At 48.7% G+C, this 23,101-nt stretch overlaps 2 protein-coding genes and 1 long non-coding RNA gene across 7 annotated transcripts in view; 2 read left to right on the forward strand and 1 right to left on the reverse strand.

Moving 5' to 3' along the window:
* Positions 1-5,712, reverse strand: part of VSIG1 (V-set and immunoglobulin domain containing 1) — a 34,308-nt gene extending 28,596 nt beyond the window's left edge. The window contains exon 1 of one of the 3 annotated variants that reach the window (XM_035324657.1): positions 4,725-5,438. In XM_035324657.1, coding sequence (XP_035180548.1) covers positions 4,725-4,836 — 112 coding nt within the window. In that variant the 5' untranslated portion in view covers positions 4,837-5,438. Of the gene's footprint in view, positions 1-4,724 lie in introns of all 3 variants that reach the window. The other 2 variants (XM_035324659.1, XM_035324662.1) reach the window with 2 other exon arrangements.
* LOC118166070 lies at positions 329-4,541 on the forward strand. The gene is made up of 3 exons (XR_004750336.1): positions 329-1,677; positions 2,761-2,852; positions 4,425-4,541. It is a non-coding gene; the product is annotated as an uncharacterized LOC118166070 (long non-coding RNA).
* The window catches only part of LOC118166062 (synaptotagmin-like protein 2), a 33,846-nt gene continuing 15,291 nt past the window's right edge, over positions 4,547-23,101 (forward strand). Inside the window, exons 1-4 of one of the 3 annotated variants that reach the window (XM_035324644.1) lie at positions 4,547-4,672; positions 14,794-15,353; positions 17,308-17,459; positions 22,001-22,094. In XM_035324644.1, coding sequence (XP_035180535.1) covers positions 15,253-15,353; positions 17,308-17,459; positions 22,001-22,094 — 347 coding nt within the window. In that variant the 5' untranslated portion in view covers positions 4,547-4,672; positions 14,794-15,252. The other 2 variants (XM_035324643.1, XM_035324645.1) reach the window with 2 other exon arrangements.

The raw sequence follows: 23,101 nt of genomic DNA on the forward strand, positions 1-23,101 counted from the left end.
CATTGCCTTAACAACAGTAATAGTAGAATAGTTGATAACTGCTTGATAATTTGTAGAAAGAAATCCATGTGAACAACATAATCTCTCTTGTAGTTCCCATACTGTTCACAGGCTGCTTTCATTTCTGCAAGTGTCTCCTTTTTTAAAACATGAACTGAGCAAAGCAATAAGGGTGGCAGTCTGTGAGTTCATCGCAAGGACGGATTCTTGACACCTACAACAGACTTGTTTAATTTTGGTTGAACACAACTCCACATGCCTTAAATGCGTTCTCCTACCCCTCTCTGTAGCAGCTTGATTTGCACTTGCAGAAAACAAGCAGCAAATATTTCCTGTTTCCTTAGAAAATGCTATTTTTGTGTTCTCATTCCTGTAAGTAAACTCATTTTGTGCACTAGTCCCTGAAGGCAAATACAGCAAAAGCATTGTTTCCTCTATGCAAATAAATGCATCATACATTTAGGCATTTTTAATATCTTAATTGTATAAATTTCGGGCACATTTCTGTTTTGTTCCATCAGTGTTCCATACAGCCTATTTTGACACCTTTTCTTTGTGATGCAGAAGCTTTGTGTAACTGGTAGGGTAAAAAACCTTATTGCACCCATCTGAGACTGGATGATACGCAGGTGAACGTCAGCCTGGCTTCATTTGGTGCAGGGAGCACAGGTGGAAGGGAGGGATGCTGCCCTGGAGCAAGGGGACAGGAAGAGAAGTGCTCCAGATTTCTAGCAATGAGAAATTCTAATGAATGTTATTCCTTTTTTCTTTCTTTTTTTTTTTTTTTTTTTTTCCAGAATTATTCTTTAGAATTTTCTGCTCTGACTGCTTATAAAGACACTAAACAAAATGCAGTTTGTCCTTGAAAATTCTGGCTAAGCAGTTGTAAAATCCATTTGTTTTTGGAAAAAAATCATAGAACAAGGGTTCTCACGCTGGGACTCCTGACAAAATAGACATTTACTGACAGCACGTAAGATCTATTGGGCAAACGCAGACTTCGAGTTCAAATTGAGCATGTTACTAAGGGTCTGGTGTAAGGCCCAGTGCAATCCCTAAACATGGCCAAAGTGAGAGACTGGGTGATGCACCGACATAGCTGAGATTTTGAAGTGCACGCAGTATATTTATTCTGAAGCAGGTTATGCTGTATATGCTTGTTAGAGGGTGCAAAAAGAGGAAATGGCAGAGCTGGCCAGTCATGCCAAGGAGTCTAGTGCAACTTAAATGTGTGTGCCGAGCCTTGTGCAGGAGCAGAGCACAATTTCATATTGCTTAGCAACACTGCTGCTTACATTTCCCATTTCCTTCCATGTCGAAAGCCGGTGAGCAGCAAACGTGCGTTTCTGGTGGCTTCCTGCTGATGTGAAGGCAGCGGGCAGTGCATCCAGGGGCAGGGGTGGGACGGCACGGGGAAGGGGTGTCGGGCAGCATCGCTTTACCACCCGCAGCACTTTTCCGTCTGAAAATGGAAAGCCTTTACTAATTGAGAAGCTGCCTTCTGCTCCGTGTTGTCTTCTGCTATAAGGGAGGTTACTGCATGTGTTGGAAGGCAGGGAACAGATTTCTCAAGATGCTTTTGGCACAGGTACCCTATGCCTAGCCTGAAAATACAGCTCTTCAGCACTGGAGGAATGGTGGTGTTAAGCAGAGCTGCACGGTGTTTCCTTCTCTGTGGTGAGTTCATTCTGCTGTACACTGCCCTCAACCTAAGCACGTATGGCCACAGATATGTGTATTGCTTCCAGAGCAGCGTGTATCTGTATAGAATCCATGCTATTTTATTGTGTGCACATCTAAACTCTCACCTGTTTCCTCTGCTACCACTGATCAATACTGGTTGGTCTTGACATGTGGTTGGAGGTCTCAGGCTTCAAGATCTGTTTTCCAGAAGGATTTTCCTTGTGCCTGCCAGGCTTTGCATGGTTACTTTGCATGGGTTTTTAGCTGTTGGAATGAAATAAGCCTTAAAGCCCACCCGAGGTCTCAAAGGAGTCACTGATCTGGGGTTAGAGTCTGCTCACCTCATTTAGGAACAGATCTCCTTGGCCGTGTTGTCTCAGCTCCTTACGCAGCTGGTGAAGGAATATGAGGCACCTCAGGAAGGTCAGGAGGTGCGTGCTCCTCCTCGCCTTCTGGAGGATGGAGTGGTTCATCCCTGCAGGTGCCTGTGTTCCTCCATGTCCTACAGGGACACCTCACCTCCAGGAACCAGCTCCCCCCTCCAGGTGCAAGTCAGGGCCTTGCCCGGTGACTGGGTGCAGCCTCGAGCCCCTCCTGTGGTTCTGCTCTGCCCCGGTATGACTGTGGCCCTATGACAATTACTGGCGTTGTGATTAGTAGGAGATTAGTAACATCTTTCTCATGACTTGGGCCACGTGATTTGTAAACCTCTCAGAAAGTTCCCCGAAGCAGGAGCCAGTTTCTCTTTTAAAACTGTAATTAAGTGGAAAAAAAAACAACCAACAAGCCTTACAATACTAGCAGTGCTCAGCCAGATAGCATCAAAAATCATTCACAGTTCTCACTGCCAACCAATACAGATTTGCACATTACTGTGCAAAGGACACAGAGGCTCAGTTTTTGTTTAAAACAACTTGGTTTTTCATCAGTAAAAATTGAGGTCCCCAGTGCCGAGTAAAATAAAGCCAGGTTCTTAGCTGGTTTAAACTAGATGGGCTCCTTGTAGCTTCAGTGGACCCACACTGTATTATTCTTGCTGGGTTTTAGCTGCTACCTGATTTTCCTTCTCTAACCAAGACATACAACAGGCTTGCAAGGGATCGGTCCGAGGAGACACATAGCTCTTCTGTGCCTCTTCAGCCCTAGATGCACAGTTCCTGCAAATACAGGTAGGATCCTGCTTATACACTGTTATTGTCTTCTTTTCTTTTCTGCTTTGGATTCCGAAGTTACATTTATGGCTTGCTGGTGAAGTGTCTGCAGTAATGGATGAGAAATTTTTGTCTCTTTCTTTATTCCAGCATGCTGTAAGCTAACGTTTTAACACCCAGTAAACCAAACTGAGCACCAGTTTGTTCTCAATCCAATATTTTTTGTGACAAGACAGTGGGAAGAAAACAGCATCTAAAAGTGCCACATTCTTCCCTTGGTGATCCCAGCAATTTTAGCACCCCAGCTAAATAGCTGGGGAGGAAATTTACAGGGACCATTGGGATAGCAAAAAATCTGAATGAAAAACCCCAATGAAACGGTTGCTAGTGATTTCTGCTGTGCTTCCACATTGAAGTTCCTCCAACGCTGAGCCAAACATGAAGAAATGCTGAGAGCATTAATCACACTGCTCTATACATTTCAGCTATCTTTTGGCAGCCTTTGAAAGTCACAGCTAAAAATACTGAAAACACTCTAGGCTCAGTGGGATTCGAGTTAAGAAAAAGGATAGCGTAGAAAGAAGATGACTGAGAAGGAAGAGCCATGTCATGACTGTACTTACTGAGGCCTCAGTGTAGGTGGGAAAGTAAAAGGACTGTTTATCCATGTTAAAGACACACCTGATCCAAAAAGCAGTCAGCCACTGTACTCCAAAACATCATCTAGGTTTTGGGGGACTTTCTTCCCTTACTGTAACATGGATAAACAAACCTTTGTCGCTTCAACCATGGCACAAGAGGAGGAAGCACCCCAGAGACAGATCTCTGGCAGAGGAGTAATGCCTAAGGGTTATTGCAGAAATACTAGTGTTTTGGAGCAAGCCCAAAGCTTTTTTTGTTGTTTTTTGAACTTAGTGAGGGCTTAGACAACTCCAAGTTCCCACTTCTCCCTGCTTTCCCATCTGGACTGGGTGCTCCTGGGAGTTCTTGGCAGAGGCAGAGGCCCTGATCCAGCCCCAGGATACCCGGTCTCCTTTCCTGGGCATGGAGGTTGATGCACTTGGGCAGTATCCTTCATCCTTCATACCAGTCACCAGGGATGTACATTGGCCATCAAGGAACCTGCCAGACAATTGCAAGAAACTGTTTAGTGTTTTACGTGGCTGCTGCCAGCTGTTCACGCAAAGACTTTAAAAGAGTGAAAGTTGCATAAGAGTAATAAAATGGATTTTTTCCCTGATTTTACAAGCTGTTGTAGAGTTGTTCCCACTGTGTTTACTCACCTGGAAGTGCCATTTTTCACCGTCACTGATCAGGTGCTGGCCAGAAAATGAACCTTTACTAAACTACTGCTTCTTCTTTTGCTTAATGCATGAGCATTGACTCTCCAGCACCCAGAAATTCACCACTCAGTGATGCCTGGAGGCTCTGTAAGCCTGCCACTTGCAGAGTTTATGGCATTCTGTAGGGCTGTGTTAGACATAGGCTGTAGCAGCCTAGGTATAAGGTACCTGGCTAAAAACATGAAAGCACAAGCTGCAAATCCAAGCTATGTTGTACCAAACCATCCTGTCACAATTCCTTCTGCAGCTGCAGGATCCATTTTGCACTGCTTGATCTGATGCTGAACCCTCCCAAACGGGCTCCAAGCATCCCAGCCAAGTCCCGCTACGAGCACAGCGCCCTCGGCGACCTCGCCTGCCTCAGCGAGAAGCCAGGCAAGGTCTGCAGTGCTCCGGGAAGAGAGCGTCAGGGCTGGGGCCACCGCAGAAAGGAGCTCACAGGGAAAAACCCTGGCACCCCCGGGTGGGAAGAGCAGTGAGAAGATGCCGGCTGAGGTACCGCGCCCCTCGCTGCCCTCCCCGCTCCCTCCCTCCGTCCCCAACCCACCTCTTTGCCTTCGGCTCTGCCGGCTGCCGCGTGTCATGGTGGTGGTTCCCGGGGCCCTTCCCACAGCCCTCTGGGCCCCGTGGCCACCTGGGGCTCCTGGCTTGGCCCCCATATGTGGAGGGGGGTTGTGGCCTGCGCTAGGAATGAGTCCGAGAGGCAGCTGCTGGCCCTCAGAGAGGAGAATGCGGGCTAAAGGTGCAGCTGCCTGCAGGAGGAGACCTGAGACAGTGTTTGGAAAAAGAGGGCAGCCCTACAAAATATAGGATGTCTCTGGTGCCTGGGCAGCCCTACAAAATGAGGGGTGTCCCTGGTTCCTGCTGCACAAACAGTGGCTCCCACGGGACGCTGCCTAGTGCACTCTGCAGCTGCCTTCCTGCTTTGTATGGCGAGTTACTTCTGAAAGCCCGGGGCGTGAGGTATCGCTGCCCCGTCACTTCTCCTGCTCTTTTGTCTGTTTCCATAGCTGCCCCCTCCACCCCGCTTCTGTTTACTTCCTTCTTCGGGCTGCATTGTTGTACGCAGGTGGCACAGCTACAGGAGCGGCGTTCACTGACTGCAGCTCCCTTTGCAGCCGGTCCTTTGTTCCCCGGTGTGATCGATGCTGTTATACAAGCTCTGGTACCCTGTGGCTGCCTCTCCTCCGTTTGTTATGCCTTGCGTAGCTTTCTTTGTGTATGCTTCTTAAAACAGCTGGCAGCAGAGCTTGTCCTGCCCAGGTACTTTACGGACTGCTCTGTACCTGCCTGCCTCTGTCCTGGGGCAGACCACACGGTGTGGGCAGGACAGTGGAGACCCGGTGTCATGCTGCTGTGGGGCTTCTCTGGGGATGTCAGCACCTGAGGATCAGCTGGTTACGAGGGCTGACCTCATTCCCCTCCTTCCTGCTGTCTTTCTCCCTGTCCCACCTTTGGTAGAGTATCTGAAAAGCTCTGCGTAGAGAACTGAGTCTCTGCTCTCCTGCAGGGTTCTGGAATTGAAGTGCAAACTTGTTGTTCCTCCTGAACCCATAGATCGTGTCCCTTCAACAAGCCTACGTCATTGGGAAGGAGGCAGCCCTTGCCATGGGATGGCACGACAAGGGCGAAGCATCTGCTGTGCGGCAGGCTCACTTTGCATCCAAATCAATCTGTGCCTCAGAGACGGGAGAACAATGATGCTCCCTGCTCGAAGGGAGCACGAGGCTGTGCTGGGGCTGCCAGCAGGCAGCAGCTCGCTCTGGGAAGCGAGCGCCTGGCAGTGCCCCTTGGATCAGGATGAAGTTACCTTTCTGTGAGGCAGCCCCAGCTTCACCTCAGAGGGGAGAGAGCAGCCAGGTCAGGGAGTTTTCCCTTTCAGGGGATGTTTTCTGCTCATGCCGTGGCTGCCGGACCAGGGGCAGCTATCCTCGGAGGGATAGCCGTCACTGCTCAGATAGGCGCTCCTAACACTTACTCAGCTTGAGAACCCAGAAATCAAAGTGTCGTTCAATGCTACAGGTGATCTCGTTATTCTTATCCAGAAAGTCTGGCTTCCCCACCTCCTTGCAAGATTTGTGGGTATTCATGGAGCTGCACAGATGGCAGAAACACCTTGTCTGCGCAAGAAAGTGGTGCCAGATCATCATCTGAAACTGATTTTATTTTTGGTTGATTTAATTAAATTGGTACAATCTGTGTTTGGATTTCTCACTTGAGTTTACCTAAACTTTCTCTTGAGCTAAACTAAATGGTGGTTCCTGTCGACGTGCAGGTTTGTGCTACTTTAACCACACCTGTCTAGAATCACGCCTGCAGTTTGTTAGCTCGCTGAAACTTCTTCCTGTCCTCCTCATGTCTGTGGACGGTGCACATCAGCCTTCACTGGGGACATTTAAATACGAGATCTTTCACGTAACTGAGTGCTGTAGGGCACAGACAGTGGGACTGGGTGCTTTTTTTTCTTGTTGTAGATAACAAGTGCTGCCCAAAATATCTCCTGTCCCACACAAGTCATCCGGCTCATGGAGCACATAAATGGCTCCGCTAACTGAGTTCACGCCTGGGAAGCTGCATTATTCCTGGGAGAAAAGTGGCCGGTTTATTAAAAACTATTCCCATGTGTGAATTGGTTTCCTCATGGAAAAAGATCTGTGACAGAAGGTGAAGCCACTGCTTTGGTAACGGGATTACTGTTGTACAGCCACCTTCATTCCATTTTTGAGTTATTTCAGAATCACCCACTCGTGGCTGGAGCTTTAAAAGTCATCCTTGACACAGAAGGGAGGATGCTGCAGTATCCAAAGTTTCCTCAGCAGACAGCACCGGTTTCCCGTGGGTTTTAGCACCGTGCTCTGTCTCATGTCATCGAGCTCAGCAGGCAAAGGAGTACAAAGAAATTGGACCCCCCATGTTTTTGACTTCTGAGCTCATACCATGTTAATTCTTTTTTTTCTTGTTTGTTTTACAGCAGAAATAGCCTCAGGTTCTGAGGTTCTGCTCTCAGTGCCAAGGCCTGCTAGCTGGAGGAGCAGGGAGGGATAAATCTCCAAGCCACCCCAGTGGAAATGCATGCAGTGATGGGGTCTCTGCTTGTGCGTGGCTGAACTGACCCGTGGGCCCTAACCCACTGCAGAGCACCAGGCAGGAGGCGCACACGGAGTGTTACTGGGGCAGAACAGGCAGGGTCAGGAAAGCAGTTTATGGTAGGTCACCACTGGAAGCAAACACGGGGAAATCATGCTTGGAAGAAAGCAAAGTTGAGGTCGGCAAATATTTTTCAGGGTCAAAAAATAACAGCCAGCAGTTGTCAAAAACAGAGTGGCTGTTTTTTTTCCTTCATCTTCAGGCCGGGAAATTTCTTTGCTTGAATTTGGCCCAAACTTATTTTCTGCCTTTTCTACCAAGTGAAAATAGGTTCTGAAGAGGAGCGAGTAAAAGGGCAACAGGGGATGGTTAGTTTGGATAAGAAACCTTCACCTGCAATGGTCAAGATTTAAGCTGCTGCTAATTTCCCACTTGCGGCTACCAAGTATTTATTTCTTGTTGCACTTTCAAGTACGTGTCACGAATTAACAGCTAAGAAGATGCTCTTAGGAGTAACTTTAGAGGTGTGTGGCATCTATAAAGAATGTTAGCAGGAAAGCTGAGCTCTTTCAACATGCCTTTTCTCCCTTGGCTGAGGGGGAAGCCAGGACAGCAGGGTATTTCTCTGATGGAAAAGCCAGTGCAGCAGCAATGCTGGACAAAAGGTTTGTGAGGAGCTCAACACTAGTTCACAGCAAAGGTGTGGGGATGATGGGTTGTTGCGAACCAAAAATTCTTTTAAAACTCTGTTATTTTGCCTTTCTTGCCTTACACTTTCTGTCTGGAAGTGTAGGCTTAGCGCAAGCCTCTGCTCCCCACCCCACAGCCAAGCGCATTTAGGGGCAACCAGAGCGCTTCCCTCTCCCCTGCACATAAAGCCCCGTGTGGGGCTGGATGGAGGCAGAGCAGGTCTGGTCACAGCAAGGCCTCTGAAATGCTGCCGCCCTCTTTTGCAGCCGAGACCTGGCCGTCCTTGTTCAATGGGGTATCGGAGGTTTGCTTGGAGTCCCGGGGCTGTGCTTGTTTATTTGTGTTCTGGCAGCACGCGGAATTACAGTGAACTACATCCTGCAAGATCTGCAAATAGTTCCCACCTATGAAATAAACACAAGCCTCAAATATTTAAACTAAAGCATTGGACTGCCAGTTTATTACCACTGAAGGGCTTTGTTGACCTTACAGAGGCTGTCACACCTTTCCTCTGATGGGGCTTTTTTTTTTGATGATCCCAGCTCTGTGAAATAATGGCAAAAGACTGAAAAGTGCACTTTGTTTACCCTAGGTAGGATGTTTCATTTAATTAAGAATGGATAAAAGGAAGTAAATTGCTTGTAATGCAAATTTCACTGTGTAATTCCTTGCTGGAGGGAGATGGGTAGAGCCCAGTGTAGGTAATTATTCAGGTGACGGTTACATCAGGCTGGGCAGAAATGCGTAAAGGACAAAAATCCTTGTGCATCATTCTTTACAAAAGGACACGGAAGCCTCAACAAAACTTTCTCTAATGATGTGGGTCTGTCCTTTCTTCAGCAGAGATGTTTCCGAGGGTAAATGCAGATATGTGGATTTCACCCACTTCTGATGTGGTCAGCGGCGTATTTCCTCGATTATACATTCCCTGGGTGTGCTGAAGAGGGGAGTGTACTCGTCTTTTTGCCTGGCACAGTGGTGTTGTTCTTAAATGTCCGTGACCAATGGGCTGGGCTAGAGACCCTATTGCTCTGTTAGATTCCTGCAGTTCCTAAGGCCCGGGAGCATCTCAGTGCCATTCCTGGTCAGTGGGGAGGAGGAGGAATGTGGTATTAATACAGCAGCTGGATTTCTCCATCATCAGAGAAGTGTCACGTGAGACAATGGCTGAAACTGAGAGAAACACACCCAAGGCTGTGCTCTCGATGAACTGAGCGGTATTTTTCCTTTGTCGGAGTGACAAGCCATCACCAGGGGCAGAGCCACCATCTTGCAGCCTGCCCCTCGCATCCGTCCAAAACTGCCCTTCGTGGTGCTCTCTTCTGTCCTTTCAGTGGGACAAGTCAGACAAAATATCTGCAGCCCCAGCATTTTTAGTGGGATAACTCTTCAGAAAAAAAAAATACATTGCATACATTGTATTGTCTCAGAACCACTCTTGTCTGTGAAGAACCAGGCAGTGCAAAGAGAAAGGGGTGCACCGTGGAGGAGCCCCCGTGGTGCCGCGGAGCTGCGCCTTGCAGCGGCTAGCCAGAAGACAGGATTTCATTCCATGACCGAGAGAAGGGAGAGGTGAGCACAGAAAGGAAGAAGGAGGGTTGGTGGTGTGACCGTGGCCACAGGCCAAATGCATCTGCTGCTCAGCCATGTGCCGTTTGAGCAGGACAGCCCTCGGCTGCCATCAGAGCACCTGAACCTGGCGGGGTGCAGGCTGCACTGCCTGCTCACTGGCACCCCTCAGGGCAAGGAGACACACTCCGGCTTTTGGTTTTGACCTGCCCTACAAGAGCTGTCATGACTAATAAGGGTACTGGGAAATGTCTGCACATTGTAAAGCATAAGGAGGTTATTTCCTTACATTGTGACAGGATATGTGATAAAGAGGTATGGACAGAGGCAAGCAGCCTTTCCCGCTTGCTGCTATTTTCATCTGGCTATGAATAGCCTGGTGAGATCAGTATTATCTGTTCCGGGTTTTGTTATGTTTTGGGGAGGGATGTTTTCATATCTTTATTACATGGACCTATGTACAGCCCCTGCTCTTCGGGGCTGAGGCGAGTCTGGATGATCCTGCACTGACCTAGGTGATGAATTGGGACGTTAAATACCCTGTTGTCACTAGTGAGTCCTGCCTAGTGAACTGGCAGGTTAAAGTTCCTAAAGCCATCCTCTTCCTCAGCGTGCAAAGCAGTGTCTGGTCCTTGCGATCTGCTCGTGGGGTCTGTTGTTCATCTGGGCACATCCCATTGTGCAGCATTGGGAAGGAGGGAAGGTACATGAGAAACCACATCTGAGCGTGGAGTGCCCTGCACATGGTCTGTAGACAATTTGTGTCTGTAGGCCAGCAAGAGCCCTGAGCTGGTAACGTGCAGCCGAGCAGTTTGTGCTCGGGCTAGTTATGAAGAGCATTAACACAGGTCTGTTTTGAGCTGGAACTGAGTTAAATCTCCTAGAAATAAAATGAACATGCAGCATAAAGAAGGAGGCAGCCCGTTCAGCTCCAAAAGGAGCTATGTTTTGTGCCTGCCAAGCATTTAATTTTCACCCAATAAAACTATTTGGAGGCGAGTTTCCTAGAAAAACAAAACCCTCTAGAACGACACCCTTCTGCAATAAAAAGAAAAGTAACTCGAGGACAGAGGATGCATTACTCCAGGCGAGAGGTCAGTAACATTCCTTCGTTCATGACCAGCTCTTACAGCTGCAGAAACCCTACCCGGCGCTGGACAAACTATTTATTTTGGAAAGCTCTCCAGAGCTGCACCTTGCAGAGCGGTTCCTGCGGGCGCAGCTGCGTACCCGTGACCCCGCGCGGCCGGCAGGCTCCCCTGGGGGTGATTCACCTGCGTTCGGTCACGTGTGGGCACACGCCGCCGCCGAGCGCCGAGGAACAAGGAAATGAGCATTGTCCGGGCCGTGGGCTGTCCCAGCGAGCTTGCACTTGGTGCGCCCCAACGCTGCTACGAGAGGGTGTCGCGCTCTGCTGAAGAAAGGTTGGTGTTTGCTTGCCCCTCCAGGTTGGGGGTTGAATGTTGGTTTGGGGCCGGGGAATGCACGTAATACTGCTGCTTGGTGCTTTGCTGGAGGGGGAAAGGGCAGTTCTGGACAGGTCAGAGATGGTCACGTCTGAAGGAAGGTTTGTTCCTTTCGTTATTGTCTCTCAGTTTTTCCGCAGGTGGTCGGTGCTCTCCTCCATCCGAGGGGTCGGCAGAGCTGTTGGCTCTGGCACTGCCCAGCTGCAGCAGGGTATGGTGTATGCGGCACTGCAAAACCAGCCCTGCAGGCAAAGACAGCAGGAGTTGCAGCTGCGGGGAAAAGGCTTTTTGCACCTAAATGCTGGTAGGCAGTTCTGTGGTTCGCTAGATGGGGCAGAGAGGGGTGTGAGGAATGATGGAAGCTCCCTGAGTAACACCTGGAACGAGCAAGCATCGAAGTCCCTTCCTCTGGAAGAGAAACCGTAGCATGACACGGGTCTGCAGAGCGAGCAGCGTGGGGTGGGTGGAAGCAGAGCAGTTGTTACTGTTTTTTTCTGATAAAACGCTCGGGGATATCAGATGAAGCAAGCGGCAGGTCAACACGAAACACGGGCAGATACTTTTTCACTGAAGCCGTGGTGGGACTGTGGGGCTTTGAGGATATTGCAAATGCTTAAAATTGGTGTGAGTTCAGCAAGTAATGAGGAGGATCTGTGAAGTGCACAGAGGTTGCTCCTGCTGCAGGGAGGCCCTGCCCTGCCCCTGCAGGATGCTGAGCACAGGCTCTCTGTCCTCTCCCCACCTGCATCCCCTTAGCCCTTGTTGAGGATGAGCTCGTGTGTCGCAGGGCAATCTATCTGTCTGTGGCCATCCTTCTGTTGTTAAACTGGACGCTGGAGAACCTGCTGGGGGACAAGGTGCACAGCTCCCACTGGGCTGGGTTAACAGAGCAGCCCTCGCTGCTTTGCCAGTGCCTTGGCTCTGGGCTTCCCGAGCTGCACAGCAGCCAAACATGCTGTCACAGGTCTCTGCTGCTGGCTGGAGCGTTTGCTTCTTCTTGCTGTGGCAGCCAAAAGAAATCAAAAGCTAGCACAGGATGAGCACCCTCAGCACCCGCGTTTGTCAACACTGCTGGGCGTGCGGGTCGATCTCTGTGATTATCTCTTCCCCGAAAAAGCAGTTGGAAGGCAGTACAGTGGACATCCAGCGTCCTCAGATTTCTGGTTGTTACTGGAGCCACGTTAAGCTGCTTTGCCCACCCTTGTGTCATGACAAGTGGCAGGACCTGTGGGGCTGCTCTGTCACGGGGCTGCAGTGCCTGAGAGCAGCTCGAGTATGCTCTGTGTGGATTTAAATTGGTGCCACTGATCCAGACCCAGGTAATTCCCTCTCCCAGTACTCACTAGTTTGGCTCCTGCTGCCAGAGAGCTGGGAGGGGTCTCCCACCATCAGGGGTAAAGGAGGGAGCAACTTCTTTGTGCTCAGCACTCTTTGTCCAAAGACAATTTGTTTCAGTGGGCTAACAGAGACATTTGCACTGGGAAGGTCCCAGGCTAGGATAAGATCTGTCCTGGCACCGCCTGATGAGTCCCATCATCGCCTTACAAACCTACAAGGATTTCGTGTTTCCCATGCTTTGCGTGGGGCCCGTGGGGTCCCAGCTTTCTTGCGGCTCTGCAGAGGTGGGTGTCCACGCTGTGCCCGTCCCTGTGCTCTCTGAGCTGCTCGTTGACAGGGACTGGAGAGGGGAGAGGGTTCCAGGTAATGTCACAAAGCAAATCAAAGCTGTGTGGTGCTGCTGAAGGGGTGAAAGCGTCAGCTCTGGGATAAGGCAACCCGGAGCAGTTGTAGCCTCAATCCATTGCAGTCACAGAGCCAAGCAAACCAACAATGCGCTCTCACTGTGTCCTTGGGGGGCCAACTGGGGGGTTCTCCCATGTGGGCCTGGGTCGGCAGCTCTGTGGCTCCTGAGCTGCCAGCAAAACCTCCAGCTGCAGCAGTCTGCTGTACCGGCCCTTTTTCCCACAGAAAGCGCATGAAGTGGTTTGATTTTTAACTATTTTGAAACAAAAGAAGGAGTTGGCTGTTTGGTTTCTGTTAACCTTTTCCTTCTAGCGTAACTGTTCCAAGAAGATAAAGCATTCCCAGAAAAGGGCCATTTACAAAGAAGCATTTTTTGTAGTTTCTCTAATCGACTGCCCTCCTGATGAATAAATATGAGCTTCTGCTGAAAATGTTTTCTGCAGTAATTTCAGCCCACATGTCATGGGGTTGTTAAAAATAAATAAAAATTCTAGAGAAGAAAATACTGTGAGAAATGTGTCCCTAGATACCTATTTAAAAATAAATAAATAAATAAAAATATGTGCCAGAAATTTCTGTAAACCTGTCTTTTTTAGAAGTAAGATTGTCCCTGAGAGCCAGAGAGAATAGGAGATGGGGACCAGAAGTGGAAGTGCCTTGCCAAGCTGGATGAAATGCAGGTTTAAACGGTAGAAATTCATCGGTTCCATTTTTTTTTATGACTGTTTTCGTTCCAAATGAAGTGGTATCAATAGTTTCTCTGATGATAAAGGTTGTAAATGTAGTGTGACATGCACAGCCATGGTTGCTTTAAAGAAATATGTGAAATGGTAAGTTTTCTTCTTTCCCTTATATGTTTTGTAATAATTACAGTGTTTTTATGACAAGGTCCATTCATGTCAGTGCTCAGACTTTTATTACGTCCTGTGGTATTTGTTGTAAGCATTACAGACAGATGCCAGTTCTTCTACATGTTGTAACACCCTTTTGAAACAAACATTTGGGAATGTATCATCTGGAAAACACCATAAATCTGTAAAATGATGCCAAAGGAGGAAATATCTGCGCTCAACTTCGCATAGGCCAGCTCAAGAAGAGGTGTGTCACATGGAGGCAGTCGAAAGCAGGGTGACAAAAACACTCAGAAGCAGAGCTCTGAGGAGCACCCGAAGGAGCTGGAGTGGTGCTGGGTGGCTCAGGAAGGCTGGCAGCCACCATGGGCAGGAGGACAAGCTGGGGACAGGCAGCAGAGGAGGCTTCCTGCTGCAGTTAGCTTTTCCCCCATCGGGGGAGAGTTTAGTGACCTGGATCCCAAGGCTGTGGCTTTCAGAGAAAAAGCCACATGATGAAAGTCACAGTCACCTGATGGGCTTGGACATGGTGGAAAAATCCCACCTGGTGAGCTAAAAACTGCTTCCACGGACGGGAGCAGAACTTCTCCTCCCTTGGAGGTGCACCTTCCTGCCCTCAGGTTGGCTGGGGAGAGGAAAAGGGATAAAAAGCGGCAGAGCAGCACATGATTGACTCTTCCTCCACACCCTGCAGCCTCTGGCTGTTTTTGGTGCCTGCTGAAATACCGAGTGCTCTGTTTGAACAGCAAATACCAGTGCAGCAGAAGGCACAGTGCGCTGATGTTAGAAGATGAGCAGTCTCTGGCATTGTACGGCCTGACATGCAGCAGCAACACTTGCAGATTGCTGTTCGGTCGTTTTCCAGTTGCTTTGCAAAGGCTGGCTCCTTATCCTCGGTCTCATTTAAGGCAGGAAGAAGTGAGGAATAGAAGAATGGAGATAAAAAGCAAGCAAGCAATTTGGTAATTCATATGCGTATCTTGCTTATAGCCCGCTAAGTCAGCTGTTTACCTGTTAGCAGGAAAGCAGCTAAAATAAAATCCCGCCTGGGTTAGGTTAGCACCGTGTGAGGAGCTGTAGGACGGGGAGGAAAGTAGGGCAGCTCGTTTTGGAACTTGTGTAAAGAACAAACAAAACCCCCCAACGTACACATTCGGTTACCATATGGCACGCTTATCATAAACGGCATCTCGGCGTTATTTCTTTGCAGGGATGCTTGAACTCCACGGAGAAAGACTTCGCTGCTGAGGAAGGCGCATGCTGGAGGTGCCGGGGTTGCCGTTGGTGAGACGAGGCAGCTAAGGCGGGCGGCGAGCTCTCTCCTTGCCGTGCGTGCCTGCTTGATTGACATTGGCTTCCAAATCGCTGCAACTGTGCCTGAAGAAAAGCAAAGGAGCATCGTTTTGCTGGGAGAAATTTCCTGGCAGGGGAAGGCATGCAGTGCACAGAAATGTGCCAGGGAAGAGCTGCCTAGTGCCTGCAAGTGCGGGTCCAGGTGCTAGCACAACTTCCACCCAAGCTGGCCATGCTGCTGTGAAGTCCTTTTTTCCCAGCACTGGGGCGGGCTGCAGCAGGGGCTGCCCATGGCACTGCAGCACACTGGGCTGGATTAGTTGTCGGTGTGTCACTGCTTCGGCTGGCTGAAGAGCTGAAGAACAGCACAGGGAAGATGTTGGACCTGAGCTTCCTGACCGAGGAGGAGTATGAGAAGCTGATGAAGGTTCTGCAGAGAGATGCAGAGCTGAAGAAGAAGGACGGGGATCGCATCAGGTAAGAGAGCATGCAAAACCAGCCAGACATGAGCTCCCACTGGGGGGATTTCTTTACTTCTTCTGGAGGAGGATGTGTGAGTGTGTGTGTGCACAGGGAGAGATGCAGGCTGCAGTAGTGCTGTCCCTTCATGCCTAGATCCCGAAGGATCTTTTCATTGCACCTCCTGCTTTTCCAGCCAGCCTGCTGTGCTGCCACCCCTGCTCTGTGGGACTGAGGGGCTGGGCTCTCCTTTTGCTTAATCTGTAGCCCTCAGAGATGCCAAGGGGAATGCCCCTTTCCTGCTTTGGGGGAAGATGCCAATTTCTCAGTGTCAGGGGTCAGAGCAGGGCAGTAGCTGCCGCCTTGTTCTCCTCACCCAGCAGCAGGAATCCCTTGCAGTGTTTCCAAGTGAGAGTTTACATCCTGATCCCCAAGGGGGGTGTGTACACAGCAGGCAGAGAGGGGCAGTGAGAGGCTACGTGATCTGCCAAAGGTCTGCGGGGAGCCAAGAATCACTGTGAGTCCAGCACGCTCGCCTCCGGGCATCCTGGGGCTCGGCTCGGGCTGATCAGGGTTGCTTGTTGCTGCTGTCACTTTTTAAATGCCAGCCTTTCAACCATCTGCTCTGACGGTATGCACCGGGCTCAGGAAGCTGGCACCAAATTCCCCACGGCTAGGAATGAGTAGCTCAGTGGGTGGGGATGGCACTGTGCCACATTACCCCCCCCACACCCCCCAGTTAAGGATGTGATTCTTTGACTTCCCATTGAGTCAAAAAAAAAGGGGTAAGCCCCTCGTAGGAGGGATGCTCGGGGCTCGAAGGGGTGAGTGGCTTTGCAGCAGGTTTTGGGGAGCCTCTGTGCCCTGCCCTCTGCTCGGGGCCAAGAGCTGGTGGGGGCACACAAGGAGCTTGGGCTTGAGGTGTGTGTGGCTGCATGCTCTTGCTTCTTCCCTGAATGGAAACATTAAAAATAAATCCTTTTTGTTTTCTTTCTTAAGATTTTTTTCCCTTTTTTTTTTTCTTTTTTTTTTCCTTTTTTTTTCTTTCTTTCTGTAATGCTGTAAAATTTCTGCTCTTTTGTGGAGGTTTGGGGAAAGCTATTTGGATGATTTCGGTTTGGAAGCTATTGCACAAAAGGCTTTCATTTGGGAGCAAAGTGAGTTAAACCCTAAGCGGAGTGGTGCCAAGTGCCCCTTGCTATTAGCATGGCTGAGTGAAGTGCGACCACTGGTAGGGGTTTCTTCTGGCCTCTGAGGTTTCTCAGGGCCCCTGAACTGTGGTAAGCTGTAGGAGGCAGTGCCAGCTGAAAGGCAGCTAATCCACTGAGCAGTAGTATAAAAACAAAATCACTGGAGGAGAGTTAACAGCACAGGGTAAGCAAACAGCACTGAAGGATTTAGGTGCCAAAACCCAGCCCTGGGTGTGCCCAAGCTAGTTACAGTAAGAGAAGCTGTGCTCAGGAAGGAGAGCTAACTGTTTGTGTGCCAAAACCAGCATGGAAGGAGCAGCAGGGAGAGGAGCAGGCTCTGGGGAGAATGCTGAGGGCCAGGTTAGCGCCCTGTATAACAGAATTTATTCCCCTAGTGTGCATCAGATGTGATCCATAATGAGCAGCTCATAATGACATGAATAGACGCATAAAATAAGTGCAGGACTTGTGAACAACCCCACACCTTTCCAAACCCTCAGGGCTGCAAAGGAAATGGACAAATCTTGCCAGGTGACTCGGTTATGAACATTCAGTTTGTAGGAGGTGAAGGCCTGTGCTTACAGGGTGCTGTTCCTTCTTCAAAATAAATAACTCAGCTTTCACATTTATGCTTGTTTGTTCCCTGTGATTGCAGGGAATAACCTCTGGATCCTTTGTAGTAGCAGATAGGGGAATTATACATATAGCTGTTATGAAAGAGCTCAGGGAAAGTTGATACATCAGAGATCTTTTTAGTGTGTAATGTTCTCGTTGACTTGCAGGAGGATACAAGGCTCCATCAAGGATGAAAAGAAGAAGAAGTTTGTGACAGGAGAATGGTTTTCAGAAGTGAAGGCAAAACGGTTTCAGGAAGACTTGGAGGGGTCGGATCTGCTTCGGGCATCGATCAGAAGAAAAAAAGGCAAAGTAGAAAGTAAGCATGTTACTGAAAGTCTTAAGTAAACAAATTGATGGACCAGGAAACAGTGGTCAGGTGTGTGGGTCTCCCTGTACTGGGAGCCTCTTGGGGACCAGTCTTTATGCTTCAGGAAAGAGGTTCTCAGCCAAATTGTCATTACTAGAAAAAAAAAATTAAAAAAATGCTTATCAAAATCAGGGCCCAAAATAAAAATTACAGTGTGGCAGAGGACCAAGATCAAAGCTGTTTACCAGCTCCACGCAGTAAATGCCTTTTCCCTATTTCAACTACTTTATTCCAAAATATGTATTTGTCAGAGGTCACTGGTATCATTTCTTGTCATGGAAGCAAGAAGTGAAAGGGATGATGTGGGGCAGTTTCTGGCATCAAACGGATAGGTGTGGGTCAAAGCCCCCTCCAATTCCTGGAGTGATCTGATGGAAAACAGCCAGCTGCTCTGGCAGGCCTCCAGGATGGAATGGTCAGTCACGTCTCAGCAAAAGGAGGGCTTGCCTCTTGTCTCCTGGCATAAATTTGCCCTCTCTGAGAGGAGAGTGATGGTCCATACCTAGCTTTTTACCCGGGAGTAATTCCAATGTGGCTTTCAAAGTAAAAAGGGCTTTGGGGCCCAGTCTGAGTGGTACCCAGGCTGCTGTGCTGTAGCGTGCCTCATCTGGCACCACGTGCTGATTTGAAGCAGATGTACTGCGTGATGTTCAACGTGCAGCTGGACTAGTGGTGGCATACACAACAGATCAGATCAGATTTGCTGGCTCAGGGCAATAGAGAGAAGAGAGCAGCCCCATGTGAAATGCGCAGGGCTGTGCTTCGAGTCCAAGGTAACCAGCCTGGAGCTGGCACTTGGTGCTGAACATTTGTGCAGGGCAGAACTGACTCACACCCAGTCCTTGATGTGAAGACAGGCCAGCCGACTCTGCAGCAGGACTGTGGAACCGCAGCCCAGCCTCCCACAACCTCCTTGCTTATTTATTGGAGTGGGTAGCCACAGACACAGACCTGGTGGTGCGTTAGTGGCTGCTGCTGCTTGGAAGCAATAGCCATGATAGAGAGCTCCTCACAAAGTCCTAATACAAAGACCTTATAACTGGGCTCTAGAAGGTCAGGGTTTTCTTCCATCTGTCCAAAACTCAAATGTCTCCTCCACCAGTTTGGTTCAGCCATCTTCCCTGGGTCCATATTTCCATCTTGGGGTTGCAGTAACATAAATCACTCCTTTGTTTGCTAGGCCTCATTGGCCAGGATTTCTCTGTAACATTAATTTCCTCCCCTTTCCAAACCCATTTAGGTTACCCCTCTTAGCTCCACATTACTCAGCCACACTCAAATCTAAGCAGTGGCCAGGGACTTCACTAACTGAGGGCTTCATTTTCTTTTTGCATTTTGCTTATCCCTCACAGCTCTTATAACTCAGCATAGATTCATTGGAGCCTCTGATGCAGAACTGGCCCACCATATTTCACAGAGTTGCTTTTATCCTTGGTATTAAGGATTCATTATGTCATTAAATTTACTATTTTGTCATCCCTCCGGAATGCTAAAACATGTAAAACCTTTTACAGCTTGGCAGAGTTGCCTGGCCATTTCTGCAGGGCATACTCTGCTTGCTGAGGATGTGCATTTGTGATTTAACTCTTACTGCCAATGTGCACGTGTGAGATATGGCCTGTGTACATATGAGATATGGCCTCAGGTTATTGTCTAAAATAATCTGTTTATTAATCCAGCATTCGTATACAAGTTACGTTTTTGCATGTGCATTTTCAGTACTTGGCTAACGCTGCTTTAAGAAGGATGAAGCAAATATTACTGAACTACTGTAGCAATTATGTTTAGACTTAGTCCTCTATTTCTTTTACCTTTTTATCTCCTCTCTCTTTCTCTTTTTCTGTGTGTAACCTTATTATGGTAAAGCACATGTATAATATGACTTTATTGCCTCCTCTTACTTTTCCCACTGCTACCTTACAGCTCCGGTTGAGGACCAAGACTCTGCAGCTGGTATTTTCACCTTGCTGTTACCTTTTGCATGCTCAGCTCCCAGAGTTGTTATTGCATAGGGATTGCCTCCCCCTGCCCACGACGGCAAGCACTTCTCTCATTGACTTGCCAGCAACAGGATTGCTCTGGTGAGAGCAGCACTTGCCCCACTGGGGAAGGACAAGGTTTCCAAGAGCCTTTGCTCGCCATCTTGACACCTTTTCAAGGTGATGAAGGGGTTTGTGTTCATTTACTCAAATAAACCTAACATATTCGTGGCTTCAGGGATGTTAATGCTGATTTAAGTCTTTGATGATTGTGTTAGGGAGTGAAATGAGAAAACTCCTGCCCAGAAGAGCCCCACCGAGGTAATTGCTGGCATTCCCTTTGCATGGCAAATGGGCTGAGGAGGGTGGGCATCCACGCCTGCACAGAAAAAGGCCCAGTGACCTTTTCTCGAGGTGGGTTTTAGCCTTCAGAAGAGACAGCTATGTGGTTCCCTAAGGGATTCACAATTGCTATTGGTTGTAACAGATGGCAGTAATAATCAGCATCAATATAAATTTATAAAATAGATACCCTGTATCTATTACCACAGTCTGCAGAGCGGCACAGATGGATGAATTTGGTGCTGTCTTCTCCTTGAGCTTGTGTGCAATGGATGAAAGCTACAAATTGTCTAGTGGAGAGGCTGTTTTATCCCCCTGCCCATGCAAGTCAGTCCTGACAGCACAGTTAGTGCTCAAGTGTTGGGTGTCTGTGTTTTAGAGTGGTAGGAAATGGGTGAAGCAGCTAAAATATTAGAGCAGGGGTGGCTCTATAAATACCCATACACCTACAGACGAGTTGAACTGGTCAAACCACCGCTAGCTTCTGCTGGAATTTGCCTCTTAGTCTGTCTCCTGCTGAAGTTCCCGGGGGAGTTTTATCGTCTTGATGGATTATAACGCACTGTTAACCTTTCTGTTGGTGGCTGTCGAAGCCAGGTGTAGCTGTGTCGGTGGCTGAGCTGTTTTGACGGACAGGGAAGTGAACACCTCCTGCTGCTGCTGCCAGCCCGAGGTGGGAGCTGTCTGAGGAAGTCTCTGAGGGGGATGTGTCAGTGAGAAGCACGTTTGGTGAAGTGAGGTGAGAAATGAATGCAGACTTCGGTTGTTGAGGTCTTCTCAGTCACAGACAGGCAGAGGGAAAATGTGGAAGCCCTGCGCTTGGTTTTCTGGTTCCCCGACAGTTATGTGCTGGCATCTCCCTCCCTTGGACTGGGGCAGAAGAGGAGGATGTGGCTCACTGTATAAACAAGTGCTCCTCCGTGTGTTTTCCTGTGCCTGCAGGTGACATGGCCTGCATGTGCCACCAGCCATGTCACAGCTTTTCTGTCCCACAACGATGTTCCGCGATGCTTTTTGCTCAGTGAAGTTTCCATGGAAGATACACGGAGTTCCCAGCACTGCAGGAACCATGGGAACACCCAGCTGCAATCTTGTGCCACACAGACAGGCCCAGGCAGCACCTGCGGGGACATGGGGACAGCAGGGCTGGGTGCGAGTCAGGTAGGAAGGGCTGGGACAGCAGCATTTTGGTCAGTGAGGGGACACAGACAGTGGGGAGCAAAGCTCCATCTCCTGACATGCCCCGTGTCCCTGGGCTGGCTGTGCTGGCGGCACACAACATGCACTGGAGCAGCACTGCTGTCACAGCCTGTCTGTGGGATTGATCTGCTGACAGGTTTTCTGCACAAATAGCAAGCAAGGCTGTATTATTTCAGGTCACATCTGAATCCTCTGAGCCTCTGCTTCTATTACAGAATGAAATATAACCAAAAGAGATTTGGCAGTTTTTATAAAAGGTGTATTTATTCTTTAAAATAGACGTAGATGCAAGTGAAAAAATATGTGCAAACCTTGTTTGTTTGTTTGTTTGTTTGACCAGACTAAGCTTAGTTTGTTGTCGTTTTGAGAGTTTAATCCTTCTGGTTTTGCAGTAGCACGAAAGCCTGTTTGCCAGCTGAACGCCTAGTGCAACTTTATACCTTGGCAGGCTCCTCTAAAGGTTACCGACTTCTATTGTTTTTTTTCTTCAGGGTCTTTGAGAGCTCAGAAGAAATAGCTGAGCCTTGTGCCAGTAAAAATAAGAGGGATCTCCTCATTAACTGTATTGGCCTCCTCCTTTGTTTGCCAAGATCGGATGACTTGGAGTCAAAACAGGAAGCGGCTGAATTTAAATCCTGGAACGGATTTACTTAATTAACAGCCAGGGCAGGGTCCTGCTAAGGTTTCCAGCGATGCGGCAGCTCCTGGCATGAGCCAGGCGTTGGGCAGCAATCTCTGGGCTCTCGGGCACGTGGGGCCCGGAGGAGCCACGTGGGGAACGTGGGTGATGCTGCCACGGGGCGTCCCCTTCTGTGGAGGCAGCGGGCAGGCCCCCGGGCACCCTTGCTGAATCTCCAGGGCTGGTGTTGGTGGGACTCATTTCCCAAGCCTTTTCTTTCCCCAGACAGCACACGCTGGCCGTTGCAAGTTCAATTAAATGTATTTTTTCAATTCCCTGTTACATTACAGATGAGGTTAACGAGCACATCCGGAGAGGGCTGGACAGCAAAGACGCCCCAGGTCCTCCCTTCCAGGAGCACGCTGCTGGCACGGGAGAGGAGAGGTAACTGCCACTGCTCGTGCACTGCTCTGGCTGCTGCTCTCATTTCTAATGAAAATTGAGTGCTACCCATTAAATCCTGGTCTTTAACTGAATTTCCAAGCCCATATTAGTAATAGGTTATATAGGATATTTTTAAAATCCTTTTTCCAGGAATTGTCAGAGTATATCAATCCTCCACTACTAACTGAGTGCTAATGTGCTTATGCCAGAAAGGTCTTTTCCTGCATGATTTGATAAGGGGTCAGTAAAATGGAAGCTGTCTCTAATGCCAGGATATTCTGGGTAGTTTTTCAAAGTAATTATGATTTTTATTTTATTTATTTATTTATTTATTGCCATGGAGCAATGCTAACTAAATGAACTGTTTTAAAAACTGCTCGTTTCCTGCTGGTGCCAATCACTGTGTCCAGTGCTCAGCACTCACTGACGTGGCCTGGTAGATTTCAAGTCGTGCTGACTGTGCAGAAACACCCACTAAAAGAACCTCAGTGAGCAAACCAGTGACCTCACTCAATGCCTGTGGACTATGGAGAAGCCATTTAAATACCCACATTTTAATTTATTGTTGCTCCCATCTCATTTGCATTCTTTTGTCAGCAGAATGAGGAATTATTCTTTACATGCAGCAGTTGCTACAATTAATTGTTAAACAGGGGCCTTGACAACAGTTCCAGACTTCCTGCAGCTGAACAATGGGTGTTGTGTGATGGAGGACCAGAGTCACATGCCCAAGACATTTGTGCTTGTTTTGGTCCTAATGTTTTTTGTAGGATTTACTAAATCCTGAAAAGCTTGCTTCATCTTCCTCATTCAGCCCTAAACACAAAGCATTTCCATCTGAACTCTCACCAGTGGTCCAACTTGACAGTTCTCCATCTGAAGAGCAGCCACCACTAGACACTACTAAGGACAGGAGAAGCAGTGAGGCAAACTGCCTGTGATATGTGTTTCTTTCATTTAGTTACCAGGAGGTTAGTAATTAACTTGTATTCCAAGTGTGAAGATCT

The sequence above is a fragment of the Oxyura jamaicensis genome, chromosome 4, assembly GCF_011077185.1.
Source record: "Oxyura jamaicensis isolate SHBP4307 breed ruddy duck chromosome 4, BPBGC_Ojam_1.0, whole genome shotgun sequence".
Lineage (NCBI taxonomy): Eukaryota > Metazoa > Chordata > Aves > Anseriformes > Anatidae > Oxyura > Oxyura jamaicensis.